This window comes from Manis javanica, chromosome 4 (genome assembly GCF_040802235.1).
Source record: "Manis javanica isolate MJ-LG chromosome 4, MJ_LKY, whole genome shotgun sequence".
Lineage (NCBI taxonomy): Eukaryota > Metazoa > Chordata > Mammalia > Pholidota > Manidae > Manis > Manis javanica.
The window spans coordinates 13231354-13248012 of NC_133159.1; the positions used below are offsets into that span (position 1 = coordinate 13231354).

The 16659-nt window shown below is 53.6% G+C and overlaps 1 protein-coding gene across 2 annotated transcripts in view; it reads left to right on the forward strand.

Moving 5' to 3' along the window:
* Positions 1-16659, forward strand: part of IGSF21 (immunoglobin superfamily member 21) — a 227754-nt gene that overhangs the window by 154713 nt on the left and 56382 nt on the right. For both annotated transcript variants that reach the window (XM_037000178.2, XM_073233297.1), the window contains exon 3: positions 2712-2833. In XM_037000178.2, the coding sequence (XP_036856073.1) occupies positions 2712-2833 (122 nt within the window). The remainder of the gene's footprint in view (positions 1-2711; positions 2834-16659) is intronic.

Sequence of the window (16659 nt, forward strand, 5' to 3'; positions counted from 1 at the left end):
CCACTTCCATGGCTTCAGGGAGAAATTCCTCAAACCCATGCTGGGCTTCTGGCATCCTCCCTCAAATGAGCCCACGCTGGGGGCAGAGGGAGGGGCTGAGAGCTGGTGCCCCCATCCACAGCCTCTCAGCCTGGTGGGTGGGCTGAGAGCCCTGGTCTGGGAGCCAGAACTCGGCCTGAGCCCAGTGTGGACCTCAGATGAATCACTGCCACTCTAAGCCTCAGTGTCTTCATCTGAGAATGGGAAAATCACTGTCCATTCTACTGACTTCCCAGGGACATTGTGGGTCTGCAGAGTGATGCCTCATAGTGGATTTCTCACCTCGGCACTGTTGACATTTTGGACCAGACAGTTCTCTGGGGTGTCATGCTGTGCATGTTGGGATGGTTACATCACTGGCCCTTCTGCTAGATGTCATAGCGAGGCACCTCCATCCCCCCTTGTGACAAGGAAAGCTCTAGACATTGTCCAGTGTCCCCTGGGGAGCTGAAGGATCCTCCCCCAGGTGAGGGCCCTGGTGTAAAGGTCCTTTGCTCCTCTTCCTCCACTCTCCTGGTTTGGGAAGCCAGCTGGTGTTGCAAAAGAGGCGAGGTGAGAGGGTGTGCTGCCCTACCTCCCCACTGCACGCATACCCAGCGCAAAGCCCCGGAGGGGAGACAAGCGAAGGGTATGAACTGTAGATAAGCCCAGAGGAGAGACATCAGGGTTTGAGCTTAGCCAGGGGTTAGGGGAAAGGGTGCAGTGGGAAGTCCTACCACCGATCCCCCTCAGGGCCCTGGAGCTTGTGAACAGTGTTACCCTCGTTCTAACCCTGCCAGCCAGGGCTCCCTGGGGACCCGGTACTGACAGAGACCTCCTTACTCTTTATGAGCTTGCAGTCTGGGGAGAGTGACCCATACTGATGTGGCCGGTGCCTCGCGCACAGCTGCCTGGATTTCATTGAATCTGTGTCGCCTAAACCAGTAGCAATGCTGCCTAGGCCAAAAATGTGGTCCAGGTCGGATTGGGGACAGATGTGCCCTGAGGAGGCCAGCTGCACGCATAGATCCAAGCCCCAAGGCCCAGCTTGAGTGCTGCAGAAGCAGCAGCGTTTGGCATCCCTCCCCGGCCCCTGGAAAACCCCATCCCTGGCCACCGCCCTCCTAGCACCTCCCCCAGCACCTCCCCCCGCTGCACCAAGACGAGCTGCAGGGAGTTGATTCCCTTCTCCCGGCCCAGGCGTGAGGCCTCCGGGTCTCTGGCAGTTAGCGAGGAGCCCAGCTGAGCAGCCAGAGGCTGCAGGCTCCCAGTCTATAATAGAGTTGCTGAGACAAGCGGAAAACTGCAGGGAAAACGGCAGCCGAGTAAACAGATAAATAATTGAAACAGTGACAACACATACCTTGCTGCTTTGTGGAGTAACACGTTCATTAGCCCGAGGCGCTACAGACACGGGGATGCAGCCGGCAGGAGGCAGCTGGGAGCGCGGAACACTTGGGTCTAACTTTTAATCAGCTGTGACCAGCTGGGCACCAAGCAGCCTTTGTCTTCCAGCTGAGGCTCCACTCCTGAGGTCCCCTGCCTTCCCCGGGGCTCCACGTTCCTAAGTGAAATGAAAACTCATGACTTCCCTCCTGGCCTGTCCCAAGGGCAGCCGGAGGGGGGCAAGTCCCCATGCTGTGGCCTTCTCTGCATCCCTGTGTCAGGAGACTGGGTTCTCCCGTCCTCTGCCTTATGCCCCTTCCATCGGTCTCACCCTAAGGCCAGCAGGAGCTTGTATACAGAATGGCAGTCTGGCCCTCCACCATGTTGCCTTAAGGGGCAGTTGAACTCCTTTGCTTGCCTCAACTACCATCCAGCTTCTCTGCCCAGAGGCTTCTTACCCACTTCCTTTGCATCCCGGGTGCTCTGAACACAGTCTACTCTCATTGAGCATGTGCACTGCTCCTTCCTGTCCCCAGGTCCTTTGCTCCTGCTGTCCCCTCTCACTGGAAAGCATGTCCACTTTTTTGCCAGGCTTGCTCCGCTCCTATTCTTCCTTCAGAAGGCTACTTAGACATCACTTCCTCCAGGAAGCCCTCTGCGACTGCCCTGTCCCCAGGATGGCAGCTGCTCCTCCTTGGGCTTCCCTGCAATTCTGGATCTACTCACTGCAGGATTTATCCGAAATTATTGCTGTCAGCTTACCTGTCTCCCCATGAGATCTTTGCTTTGGTGACTGCCCCAGCCCCCAGATGTCCCCTTCTCTGTCTGTCTAGCCTGTTTCCCCATTCCTTCCCTCCTCCACAGGGACCCCTTTAGGGTCAGGCTACGGCTCTGTGACTCCATTCTGCAAAACACATTCATACTTCCTGGCTCCATCCAAGGCTCTCCAAGCTTCATTTGTCATTTCTGCAAGACCAACCAGTGGGGTCACAGAAATGAGACTGCCTGGTATGTTGGCAAGGGCTGGAGAAGGACTGGCTCTGTTTCTTCCTGGCTGTAGGACCTCGGGAAGTTACTGCACTTCAGAGGCTTGGTTCACACATCAACAAAGTGGGGATGGCCTGGGAGGTCCCCGAGATGGGATGGCTGTGACATCCCCCATTAGCAGCCTCTCCTGGGGCAGCGGGCCAGTGGGTTACCTGGCCTCTGCATCTCCAGGGTCCTGGGAGCCCACTACTGCCGGAGGAAAGGGGTGTGGCCAGCACTGGTGAGTGCTTACCTGTGCCTACCTCTGTGCTCTGCTGCAGGTGACAGATGGCGGCACCATCAAGCAGAAGATCTTCACCTTCGACGCCATGTTCTCCACCAACTACTCGCACATGGAGAATTACCGCAAGAGGGAGGACCTGGTGTACCAGTCCACTGTGAGGTGAGGCGAGGGCCGGGGACCAGGAGGCCACGTCACCAGCCCTTCGTGTCCATCCCCCAGTGCTCCTGGGGGCTCTCAGGATCACCCTCTGTGGGCTTGGAAGGCAGAGCCAGGGCTCTGCTGCAGAGGTAGAGCCCATTCCCTAGGGGGACATCTGCAGGGAGGAAGCGGGAGGGGCCGGGCACAGCTCTGCCGCATGGAGCAGACCCCTGATGTCGGCCCCCTCAGCCAGCTCCTCCAGCAGTCCTGTAAGGAGGGTTTTCCCCGTCCAGTTTCCAGGTTTGCACACAGGTTTAGAGAAGGTGAGCAACATGCCTGAACTCACACAGCCCAGAATCACAGGGATGGGATGTGCAACAGCTTGCCTGGTTCTGCTGTTGCCTGCAGGCTGCAAAGCTACAATGGCCCGAAGCCTGGCACGGAAAACAGACCCTAAACAAGCAGACCCTTGGTCAGAAGCAGCAGCAGATGGGGAGGAAAGAATGATTGGGGATGGAGAGACTTAATATTCCTATACCTTCCCCCTTCTAGAAGACTAGGAAGTAGTGCATCCCATTCCTTGCCTGTCCTGTTGTAGGGGTATGGGTCCCCATACCTCCTCGCCCCTCCCATGCATTCTCTAGAAGGCCTCAGTTGTATCTCATTCCTCTGACCCTTTACGCTCACTTACTGGGCCCACTTCCCAGGGTACCTGTCTCCCTTCGGTCACTTGGTACTCATCAGCCTTCAGAACCCAACTCAAGCACGTCTCCCTGTGGGACATTTTCTTTACACCACCCCTCAACCCAGCAGAGTGGATCTTCCCACAGGCTGATGGGTGCCAGTCCTCCAGTGCACACCCCTCTTCAAGAGGGGGATTTTTCTGTGTTCATGAAGAATAACTTCAGTGAGACACTGAACATGCAGTTCTGCGTGCATGCACGCACACATGCACACACACGCACAAACATATACACGTGCATGCATGCATGCTTTTTAACAGCACACAGGCAAATGCTTTGTCTGGTGCCCAGGCAGTCTGTTCCAAAGCTGGAAGACAAGGTCTGGCACATAGTAGGTGCACAATGAAGTTTGCAAATTAATTGAGTGACCCTGGGTACACCCTTGGCCCTTTGGGTCTCAGTTTTTTCCCCATGGGCAAAATTAGAAAATGAAACAAGAAGATTGCAAAAGGTGCACCCAGCCCTCCTGCATAGGGCATCAGGCAGTGATGCCCCCCACCCACTTCAGTAAGAATGGAAGGTGGGTGCGCTACCCTGGAGGACCTTCCTAGGTCCCCCTGCTTTCTGGGTGTTGCACTGGTAGCTCAGACCCAGCTGCTTGTTGGAGGGATCTGGTAAGAATGTGGACACGAAGGGACTCTGAAGAGGTGTACTGCTCAAAGGCTTTCATTCCTCTATTTATGATTTCTCCTACACCACTTCCAAAAAGGATTTGGGGTGCCTTAAAATATTAAGCCACGCTTAAGACAAGCCAGTTACAATCGAAATGAAAAAAGAGGCAAAATCTCATTTTGGAGAAGAAAATAACTATTCTGGAACCACAGATGATTCTGCAGCAAGTGAGCCTCAGATTACCTCTCAGCTTCCTAGAAACCCCAAGCTGGCCCACCCGGGTGCGGTTGCCATGGTCTCTGAGATGCTCCCCGCAAGCCTTCCTGGTCCTTCCCCCCACCAACTCTCCACCCCCACCCCCCGTCCCTGGTCTCTAGGGGAAGACTCCTTGGCTCTGATCCCTAGGCCAGGAAGGAACTGGAAGACCATTAGTATATCCCTGCCACCCACCTTCTCATGCTCCCGGAGCATGGAGGGCACAGCTCTGGTGCCTAAAGTCCTGGGTCTGAGTTTTCCAGCTCAGGCACTTGCTACTGAGCGACCTTGGATGAGGGCTGTACTGTCTTTCTGCATCACCTTCTCTTCTGCAAAGTGGGCTTTGTATGACCGGCTTCCCACACTTGTGGGATTTAAGTGAGAGGTGTTTCTGATGGCCCAATTCACATCAAGACTCCCCCAGCCACTTGCTTTAGCGTCATCTTGTGGGGGTGGCTGTGCCTGAGTTTCCCACATCTAAGACGGAATCCAACAGCAAGAAGCTCGCTGCAGCCTCATGAGAACCTCCAACATAAAGTGCCTCCACTGTTGCTGAATGGTGCACGGTCTCTGTTATTACCTAGAAAAACCCTTCTTTCCTCCACCATAAAACAAAAAACAACACCCTCACCTTTATCCAAAATCTTGGAGTCACCTTATGCACACTCTTTCCCGATCGTCACAAACAAATCTGTGAACAAAGGCAGTAGTTATCATTTTTCTAGCCCCATTTTACAGACAGGATCAAAGTTCAGCAAGGTCAAGGGACATGCCCAAAGGCCCCCTGCTGGAATGACAAAAAGTGTGTCAGACCCTAAGACACCCCATCCTACCCCTAACACCATGCTGCCCTCCTCATTTTACAGCTGAGGAGACCAAGACCCAGAGAGGGGAAGAGACTTGTGCAAGGTCACACAGGACACTGACTGGTGGCTTGTGCTCCTTTCCTCCCCAGCCTTCTCCAGAGCCTCGGTCCCAGAGGCGGTCTCCCAGGCAGAGAGCCCTGGGGATGAGGCGCTGCGGTGAGAAGGGCATAGCAGAGGGCAAGGGAGAAGCAGACCATCTCTAGGTCTAATCCACTCATGGAGAGCTGCTGGCAGCCTGAGCAGCCTGCACAAGGAGGCTGCAGGGTCCCATTAGGGCTGGTGGCGGGGCACTGGACCGCACATTTACATATAAATGAAGATATTTACAAATTAATGAATCTCAACTAGAGAGCAGCCTGGCTTCCCAGCTGTCTGAGCCACTTCCTGTTCAGCTGGGAAAGAGGGGGACAATGAGGCTGAGATTACCAAGAATGGGCAGGGAGCAGTTCCCAGCAGCTGAGAGGAGCTCCCGGGACTCCCAGAGAATTTCCTCCTGCTGGTGGGGTTTCCAGAGGGATAGGCTTCCAGCGGAGTGACAGGGCTTCTGCTTCTGGGGTGGGGTGCTAGTGGGGCACCCCAGTTCATGACCCTGGACAGGTCACAGCCCCACCTCGCTCCCAGAGGCCCCATCTATCCAATGCCTTTCTAGTTCTGAGCCTCGGAACTCAGAACTCCCAGCTTGGAATCAACAATAATTTCTTCTGTCAAAGGGTATTTAATTGAGCACCTACTAGGAGCCTGGCATGATACAAGGGCCAGGCGACCCAGCAGGAAATAGGAAAGACAGGGAGTTACACTCTCATGGGGGAGACAGACAGTAAATAAGGACAGTAAGTCATAAATGAATCAGTACACAGTCTCCAAAGTTGTGAATTCAGAGAGCCATCGTGTAATGAGGGGACAGAGGGGCTCAGTGCCAGGGAAGGACAGAGGTGCTTCAGATGCCATTAAGAGGGTGAGCTGAGGCCTGAGGCACAGGAAGGAGCCATCCATGGCAGGGATGAGGGAGATGTGGTGGACATCCACACCCACCCACAGCACCTGTGGCTCTTCCCCAGGGCTTTTCAGGCCACTGAAGTCCCACTCAGCCCACACAGGGCAGGTGAGAATGTCCCAGGGAATTGGGGTCCCCAGAGCAGCCTCGGCCGATGAATGATGGGAGGTGCTGGATGAATTCCCCAACCCCCTTGTCCCTTGGGTGTGACAACTCAGGTGTGTGTTATCCACAGTCCCCCCAAGCTCCCCAGTGGGATGAAGGCTCAGAGGCCCCCAGAACAGCCTCTAGGATGCCCCTGTATTAGCATCTTCCCTTACCACTATTCACCATTCTCTTCCCAGCTTCCTGGGACACCCTCCCTAACAAACCATTGGCTCCAGAATCCTTGTCTCAGGGTCTTCCTCCAGGCCCCCCACTAAGTGGGGATATACAGTCCCACCTGCGGGCTTCCTGCACATCTGCTGTGCTCCACACCTGCTTGCTCACACCTTTTCTTGGCCCCTATTCCCCTGTTCTACCAGGCCGGGCACAGGTTGAGTAGATTGATGGTATGCCCCACAATGAAGGGCAAGGTTGTACGGGCAAGACTTACTCATCTCAGCAGAACGTGGCCATTCCCAGACAGCAACTGTGACCTTCCAAGGAGGCCACAGTGAATCCAGTGAGACTCTAACCACCCCTGCCCCCACCCCCACCACAGGATGTGCCTTCCGTTTCCAGAAGTCCTGTGTAATCCCTTGTTCTGTCTGTTCGGGATGGCCTGAGGAGCACCAGCAGCCTCCACTGGCCCTAACTGTGAGGGAAGTCTAGACATGAGGGTTAGGTGTGCTCCCTGCCCTCTTATACCTTGCCCACCTCCTCTTGCCAAAGCCCTACCCATCATTCCAGGTTCAGTTTCAACATAGCCCCCTCCTCCAGGAAGCCAGTCCTGACTGCGCAGACTGGATCAGATACCCCAGTGTACTTCCCCTCCATACACTCCCTGCCCTGACACTGGATATTCAAAGTCTGCCTCCCCTGCTAGTCTGGAAGCCACTTGAGGACATGGACAGTCTGATGTCTTCCCCACTGACTCCCTGCCCCCCAGTTCACCATCTGCCCACAGCCTGCATGTTGTGGATCATCTGTAGGTATTTGTGAGGCGGATGAGTCAGTATTGGGGATGAGTCAGTATTGGAAGCTGTGCTTTCAGGCAGCCCCCACTGCTGCTGGTTAAAGTTTGGAAGATTTGCATCATTCCATTCATCACAGAGGAACTGAGCAATTGCTGTATGTCAGGGACAGTGCTGGGCATAAAATGGTGAATGAGACATAAGCAGACATGCTCTTGTGAGGTTTACCATGTAGAGGGTGAGAAGAGAGAGACTATGAAAATATGTTTAGAAGAACAAGGAGAGACATTCACAATTTGTTTTGTGTGTGTGAAGTAAATAAGGCAATGTGATGGAGAATGATGTGTGTGTGTGGTGCAGGGGGGAGTGCTGCATGGTTTCTCAAAGGAGATGACATCTAAGCAGAGATCTACAGCATAAAAAGAGGCCACACAGGCAAGGCTGAGGGTAGGGAGGGTATTCCTGGTAGAAGGCACAGTAAGTGCAAAGGTCCTGAGGTGGGAAAGAGCTTGACGGGATCTAGGAGCTGCCCAAGGGCCAGTGTGGCCAGAGCTAGGGAGTGAGGAAGCAAGTTGACGCTTAGCTTATTCTCACTGTCCTGGAAGCCACTGAAGGTTACGGTCTGATGTGAGCTGCGTCATGTGAAGCTCACATGGTTGCCAAGTGGAGAATGGGTTGGAGGTGCCAAGGAGGCTAGATAAAAGCCCTCCGAAGAGGAGTCTGGGTGAGAGGGGTTTCTGCATAGGCCTTGGGATTTCGTTTCTAAATCAGAGTGAAGCTGGGAGAAGGAACCCAGCCACTCCTGAGGCCTGGGGGGGGGCCAGGAGGCAGAGGTGGGGCTGGAAAGCCAGTGCTCTCACCCAGGCCTGATTTCCATGCCTGGTGAACATGTGACCATGCGCCATCCCCAAAAGCTGCATTAGGAGGTTGAGAACAGCTGGGTGGGTGGGGAAGAGCCTGGGGGCTTCGTGGAGAATGTGAATGCACAGTTACACCTTCCTAATTCATATTTATCAGGGGAGGGAGATACGGGAGAAATCAAGTAAATGGAGAAAGAGCCTGGAGGATAGAGGATGAGGGAAGAAATGCCACCTTCTTTATTGCTTTGAGATGCATCCCATCACATAGTCACTCGGCAGCACATTGTGAGTGTTTGCTGCATGACAGGCACAGAGCTGGGGGCACAGCAGCCAGCGGTGGGCAAGATGCAGCCCCTGCCTCCTTGGAGCTTAAAGCCTTCCCCTCTTCCCACCGCATTAGCCTATAAGCAACTCCAAGGCTCTGCTATATCTTCTCCATTTCAGCAACCCCAGAACCTACTTGGCATTTAGAGAGAAACAATAAATATTTGTGGAATGAAAGGAGTAAAAGGCGAGATAAAACATGGAGACAAATAGCTAACGATGCAAGTAATAAAGTGATAGCCATCATAGGAAAAATTCAGATATAATGCAGTGATGAATCAGAGCTGGAGAGACCGGGGAAATCATGGAGAAGGTGGCATTTGAAGTGGCCCTCGAAGCCTCAGTAGGTTTTAGACAATGAGAATCCCGGAACAGATACTCCAGGCGAAGGGCACAGTGTGTGCAAAGACGTGGAGGTAGGGAAGTGCAAAGTCGCGATGAGGCCCCTCTAAGTAGCAGACAGAGGTTTCAAAGCAGAGGCCCTCTGGAATCTGTTCAAGTGGAAAAATGTACTTGGTTTTTAATAGACACATTAACTGTTTAGGCCAAAGAACAGAGGGGTTCATTTGACAAGTTAAGTGTTCTTCTGCAGTCTCTTCTATGCCTAGAAGGGTAAAGGCTTTCTTTGCTGGTGCTGCAAAGAAAAGTGCCTCCAACCCTTGTTGGTCTGAAAGTCTGAATCCCATAGCTCCCTTCTCCTTCTCCATGTTATCCTGAATCATAAATCTTTTTTCCCCAAAACATACATAGCACAGACTCCCTGCACACGGAATGGCCATTCACTTGTTCATACATCTGACCACTCAGCAAGCACATGTTGAATACCTACTATGCGCCAGGCTTGTGGCAGCCACTGGACATCAAGACAAACACAGGCCCTGCCCTATGGAACTGGCTGATCAAAGGTTATACCCAGTCATTGACCCACTGAAACCCATTCCTCTCTCCCACCCAGAAATCATCCAGGAATTTGAATGAGCCAGAGAGGCATTGTAAAGGTAACCTTGAGCCCTTCTCAGTACTTAATTCATAGCAGACTATGCTTCTCAGTTGCATCAGAAATGAACACCCCAGGCCTTCAACTCCAGCTGGGACCCAGGTCCCCATCTCAAAACCAGGAATTGCTGTAGGAGCGAGGACTGCAGTTCTCCCCCCGGCCACTAGGGGAATCTTCAGTCGCCTGAGCCCCTCTCAGGTTCCACTCCACTTAAAGGAGAGGCTGCAAGTTACACCTGAGCAACAGTCTGCTGGGCCTGTGCCGGGTCTGGCCAAACAGGTGAATGGGGCCAAGGCAGGCTGTGAGTGGGCAGGTGTGGAGGAGAGCAGCATGTGCAGGAAGCCCGCAGGTGGGACTGTAGATCCCCACTTAGTGGGGGCAGGCCCTGAGACAAGGATTCCAGAGCCGGTGGCTTGTTGGGGAGGGTGTCCCAGGAATCTGGGAGGAGAATGGTGAATAGTGGGAAGGGAAGAAGCCAATGCAGGGGCATCCTAGAGGCTGTTGTGGGGGCCTCTGAACCTTGAACCCATTGGGGACCTCAAGGGGACCATGGGAAGTTGTCACACCCAAGGGACAAGAGGGTTGGGGAATTCATCCACACATCCCATCGGTCATCAGCTGAAACTGCTCTGAGTACCCCAATTCCCTGGCACTTTTGGCCTGCTGCATGTGTAGGCTGAGTGGGACACCCCCTGTGGTGTCTACACTGCAAGCCAGTCCCAGGAACACCTGCATTAGGATCACCTTGGAAGTTGGCTAAAAATACCAATTCCTGGGCCCCACCCAGGAATTTGACAGATTTTGACTCACGCAGTCTGGAACATAGCCTGGGGAATGTCTTTTAAAAAGTCTTCCAGATGAAGATATTGGCAGTGAGATTTGGAAAGCCCTGCTCCACACAACACCTTCCATCTGCTCCAATGTGCAGACTGGGGCCAAAAAATTCAATGGGAAGCTACAAGGCACAGATAATTCTAGTTGCTGCTGGCAGCCAGTGGCCAAGATGATTGTCCTAAGGCCCCAAGGCAAGACAAAGTAGCTGGACCAGCCAGTGACCTCCCAGTCCAGACTGACCTTATAGGCATCAATTAATTCCAGAGCCTGGGCCAACTGCAGGCCCAGATACCACCGGTTATCAGCAGAGTGATAACAGCTGACTTGTGCCAGGCGCTGCACTAAGCTTCTCAGGAAGCAAGGCCTTGACTGGAGACAGGGAGCCTAGGAGCAAGATGTCCTTTCTCCAGCTCCCTGGCATTTTCCCCAAAAGTGGAGTGTGCTGTGCCTTCTGAGCCTGAAGTCCCTTGGACCCCACCCCAGGCCCTCACCCCCAGAGCACCCATTAGAGATGGATGAATTCTGGACCCGCCTTCTGTTTCCGGCCTGCGGGCAACACTGTGCAGAGACTGCAGGATTCCACTCTCAGCCTTCCTCCCTGGGCCCTGTCTTCAGGGCAGGGACCCTCCCTTCCTCAGCTCTAGGTCCTCAGCACCTGGCACAGGGCCTAGGAGGGAACCCCAGGGCCTCAGGACAGGTTTGTTGAATCAATAGGCTGACAGGTTATCCAAATGTGGAATTATCATTTCAAATAGTCAGCAAAACTCTTTCCCATCCATCATCTGGTTTAATACTAACAGCCATCCTGTGGAGCACAGATCTCGGGCTCATCGAATACTGTTGTGTAGATAATGACATGGAAGAACAGAGAAGTGCATTACTTGTCCAATGTCACACAGCTTGCTCATGGTGAAGCCTAGGTTCCCACCCCTGCTGTGGTACTCCATGGGCCATCGCAGCCAGATTGGGTCTCTGGGCCACTGGGGGCAGGCTCATTCAACAGCCGTTGAATGTCCACAGTGAATGCCAGGACAAGTGCCAGGCATAGGAGACTCAGGTGATTTAGTGAAGGCAAATGACATTGTATCCCCATCCAACATGCACATGCATGTGTTTGTGTGCACACTGCACACACACACACACGGAGTGTATCTGTGGCCCCGATATGTTGGTACCTCCAGGTAGCAAGTTGTCAGGGTCAGTCACCACCTTAAAAATAGCCACCACCTCGCAGTTCCAGGCCCCTGGATGCCCTGGCAAAGGGGACCCAGTGATTCTCAGTCCTGGCTTTGGAAACGGAACTCTAGAAGCCACTCAGGGCCTCCTCAGCCATCTCAGCTGGTGGCATCAATTCCATTGACTTGCTGAGAAATCCATTCAACCTACTGTGCTTCCACTGCATGGCCTGAGTCCCCACTGAGGACACCCTCCCCTAGTCCCCCACTCTCTGCCTGTCCCTGCTGCCTTCTCCCTCTCCCTGGCCCTTCTCTTGGTGTGGACAGCTCCGTGTCCCACTTCCTCCTTGTCCGGTGGTTGCTTGTCCTTCCAGGCCCTTTTGAAGCCCACCAGTGCTTCCAGGCCTAGCCCCAATGCCCCACTCGGCACAGCCCTCTGTGACCCTCCCGCTTGGGCAGAATCAACCCGCCCACTGTGTTCCGGGAGTACCCATCCTGGGCCTCCACACACGTGCGTGCACAGGCACACACCATGCTTTCCCTTCTCTCTTGCATCTCTTGGCTTGGAGCCCCTCTCTGGTCCCAGAGTCTCCTCGGCAGCATGGATCCTGGATCCAGAGGCCCCAGGAGCTTCAAATGGGCCCACATTCCACATTGGGGGTCCGTGCACTTCTCCATGGTTGGATCTTGGGTTAGTGGAGGCCTTTGGTGCAGGGCACTTAGATGTGCTCAGTTGAGTCCACAGCTGCCGCTCAGCAGCCACCTCCACCCACCTGCACTCATTCTCTATTTACCCCAGGCCCACAAGGAGGCCTGCGGGACTCCCAGGAGGCACCCTTCCCGGCTTTCTCCCCTGGGGAGGGAGGTGCTGCAAAGCTGTCTGCTGCCCTCTGGTGATGTACTGAGGTACTGCAACTAGTGGGTCCTCTGCTTCTGGCCCCCGTCACCAAGGCTGAGTCTTGTCCCTCAAGAGTTGGGACCCTCCTTTCTTCATCTCTAGGGCCTCAGTACCCAGTGCAAGTTGTCAGTAAAGATTTGCTAAATTAATGAGCTGACAAGTCATCCAAATGTGGAATTATTATTTCAAACAGTCAGCAAAACTCTTTCCCATCCATCATTTGCTTAAACCCTGACAACAATGCCATGAAGTGCAGATCTCAGAGTCTATTTATGGGGATCCAGCTCAGTCCCGAGAAGGGAAATGACTCGTCCAAGAGCCGGGAGAGCTTCCCCATCACACAGAACTTCCCTGCAGTGAAGGGGGCTGAACCACTGTGAGGATGGGATGGGGGGCTTCAGGGGTACCCTGTTTCCTCCGCTGAGTAGCAGTTTGCCTTTTCCCAGAGGCCTTCCAGAAACAGATCCTTCACCCGGAATCAACCACAGGGAACTTCAAGGCCAGTGTCAGGCAGTGCCCTGGGCAGAGTAGGGGGAAGGAAGTTCTGCCCCGTGTCCCAGGCAACACTACATGTTTCAGCCCCCTCAGGTAAGAACTTGCCCTAATTATTCATTTTCCATTTAAAAAATGTTTCTTGTAGACATGAGGAGATGGGGGTGAACAAGTAAGGTCAGGCCTTGTGCCCATGGAGCTAACATTCCCAGAGCTGTGCCAGCAACACGGTGGGGGAGACCTGGGCAGGAGCCTCTCTGGTCTGGATGGAGGGGTGAAGCAGCCGCACAGAGGCCCTGCAGTGAGCATCTGGCCAAGGAGAAAGCAAACACCTGAGATGAAGAGCAGAAAGAGGCCCAGAGTGGCGGGGGAGCTGATGAGCCCTGCAGAGTGTGGGAGGTGAGGTGAGAGGTCAGCAGAGCGCCTGGAGCAGGCCTGCTGAACTTGACCATGCCCAGCAATCACCTCGTTAAAATGCAGACTCTCAGTCAGCGGGCGGGTGGGCGGGGAGAGCTGAGATCCTGTTTCCAGTCATCACCCGGGTGAGGCCGGTGCTGGGGTCTACGGTCCACACTCAAAACACCCAGGGCAGCTTTACACACTCCTGATGTCCAGACCGAGGCCCAGCTGGTTAAATCCGAATTTACTGGGCAAGGGAATTGGGGCACTTGCTTGATATCAGTTATTCAAAGCCCACCACGCAGTCCCAATATGCAGACAAGTTTGAGAACCACGGCTGGAGAATATTCTGGGGCATTAGAGTTCAGATTGTATTCGAGGAATGAGAAGGCATCGTCGGGGTCGATCTTGCTTCTATTTTGTGGTTAAAAGATCCACAGATACTGGAGAGCATGTGAACATGGAAGCAGGGAGGCCTGGGAGGAGAGGGTGAAAGGCTGACCACGGTGGCAGTGGACAGAAGTGGTGGGAGCAAAATTTGGAAGCAGAACTGGTGGGATTTACTGGTGGGCTGGCAGGGGAACGTCAGAAAGAGAGGAGTTAACAGTAACCTCTAGCATTAGCCATGGTATCACAGAATTTAGGTGGAGGGGGCTCCCTCCTGAGAGGGAGAAGCTGAGGGGGACCAGCTTGGGCTGAGGGTAGTTTAATATATGTTAGACACCTGAGCAAAGATCCGTGGAAACACAGGGCAAGGGGTGGTTTTGTTCAACAGATATGAATGTGGGAACCACCGACACACATGCCATTTGAGGTCACTGTCCCCTCCTGGACTCTGGGACAGATCTGCCAGTAGCCTTCAGGCATCACCCAGGCCAACCCCCTCATTCTCCAGAGAAAACCAAGGCCCAGAGACTGTGGATGACTTCCTTAAGGTCACACAGCCAGACAGCTATGGAACCAAAGCTCACCTCCTAAGGGGCAAAGGATTCTTGGAGGGAACCGTTTCCACGCCACAGAGCTCAGCGCAGCATCTCCAACCCACCACCCGGGGAGTAGAGTTGCTGAGATGGCAAATAATTTATATATCTGCAGTCAGATAATCAGAGCTTTTAGGAATTACCTACACACATACACACACACACACTTACATACATAGTATCCTTTTCCTTCTAAGTAAAAAATCAGTAACTGGGCTGTCAGCTTTATTACTAATTATGCAACTACTTTATTGCTGGTATTAAAAAAAATTGAAGGTTAAAAATGTCCGGGAAAGACTTAATTTAGTAAACGGTTCAGAACAAAGTATTTGTCGCCATGGTATTTCTTCACATTAGAATTTGCTCCAGGTGATGCAAATCTCCTCTTTAATATATTATTGCAGTCTAATAAAGTTCCCAGATTCTGGGAGAATCTTCTTTGCCTCGGGAGGTAATTGTGTTTTAGGACATGAGGCTTGGATGGGATTGATGGTGAAAGGGCAGGTCCGGTGAGCCTAAGGGTCCTGGCAGAGTAAGCAGCCGTGAGTGCACTGCTGGGCACGCAGCACGCTCTCAGTAACAGAGGGGCGATGGGAGAGATGGATGGCTGGGTAGGTGCATGGATGGATGGATGAGTGAGTGAATGCAGGAGGAGCTCCCAGCTGGACCACCAGGTTGTCACGGAGCTAAACATTAGTCAAGGAAAAGGATTCACCTAAAACTTGTCATTGATAGAGATAATGGAGAAAATGTCCCTGGGCCATGGGCTTTTGGTAGGAAACAGGCACCTGTCACCTCTATTTGCAAATAAGACAGACGGCAACCCAGGTGACTAGGCCACACCACACAAGGCTGCAGGGCAGGGAGGTCTTTCTCATTTTTACAAAAAGCAGAGACCAGAGAAGTTGAGTGACTTGCTCAAGGTCACACAGCCCCATAGGGACAGAGAAGCCAGGGCCCAGGCTTCCTGATGTCCTGCCAAGGGCTTTTCTTTCCAGCTCCCAACTGCTTACATCTTTCTCTGCACATCTGGGTCCCTCACCACTGGGTCCCTTCCACACACAGCTGCCAGAGTGAGCTTTCTGAAGTGAAATCAGATCGTGGCTTCTGCTGCTTCAAGACCTCCAATGGCTTCCCGACTCACTTGGTAGAGAATCCCAGTTTCCTGTCTGGGCTGTAAGATCCCATATGATCCCAACCACCTGGCCGGCCTCATTGCTCCCTCTCCCTTGCTGTCCCCTGGTCACCCTGGCCCTGTCGCCAAGCTTATTCCCACAGTGTTCTCAGGACATTCATTCATGTTTTTCCTCTGCTCGGTACACTTTTCTGTCATCCCAGGTCTTAGATCAGAGGTCACCTCTGCACAGATGCCCCGCGGCCCCTCATCGGGAGGGTTCCTTCCCTGCACCCAGTCACTCCTGTCTCTTTGCTCCTGTTTGCTGTTTGTGCTGCAGGACATTGATCTCCAGCCGGTGTGACTCTCACCTGTGCAGCTGCAGACCCTCTCCCTTTGGCCCCAGCCTGGTGAATCCCAAGAATGAGTACTCGGTCCCTCCCTTCTGTTCCCCCAGTGACCAGATGATACCAGGCACCCCCAGAGGCAGCGGCCAATATGTATTTCTTACAGGGATAAGGGGAGTCCAGGTCAGAGGGTCAGGTCGTTAGACCAGAGCTGGCCGCGAGCCCTGGGGCCGAGTCCACTGCAGTAACATGGGTCGTCAGCAACTTCTCTGAGCTCCCCTTTCCTTTGCTCCCAGTGCACAAATGGGAGGGAGCGCCGGGTGGTGGGCAGCCCTCCCAGCTCTCTTCCTTTCTGCTCCTTCCTTGCTGCACCATCACAGGGAGCAGGCGGTGCGCCCACCCCCAGGATGTCTGGGCTCTAGGCACAGCCCTGCCCGAGGCCCGGAGACAGGTGTGTGGAGTTTTGAGACATGCCCAGGACCAGCCTCCGTGCCCGCTCGGTTCTGTGTGTTCGCTTCTGGAATCTCGGGGGAGCCGCTAGCCCTGGCTCTGGCAATTTCCTCCTGAGCTGGGCTGACACTCCTAATTACTATTTGGAGAGGTTGGGGAGGCTCAGTTAATTGATTACATATTTCCTTCCTTGACAGGGCATTTGTTTAGTTGTGTCTTTGTTTTTCTTTCCCCTTCTAGGTTAATGTTCCTGGGCATGTTAGATATTTTGTGGGGACCATGGGACTAAAGCCAGTCATAACTCTCCCCCTGCTCACCAGCCCTGCTGCAAGGGCTTTCGAGCACTTTAATTTAACTTCCCTGGCCCTTTGCTTCCCCCACGAGAGTGGTGA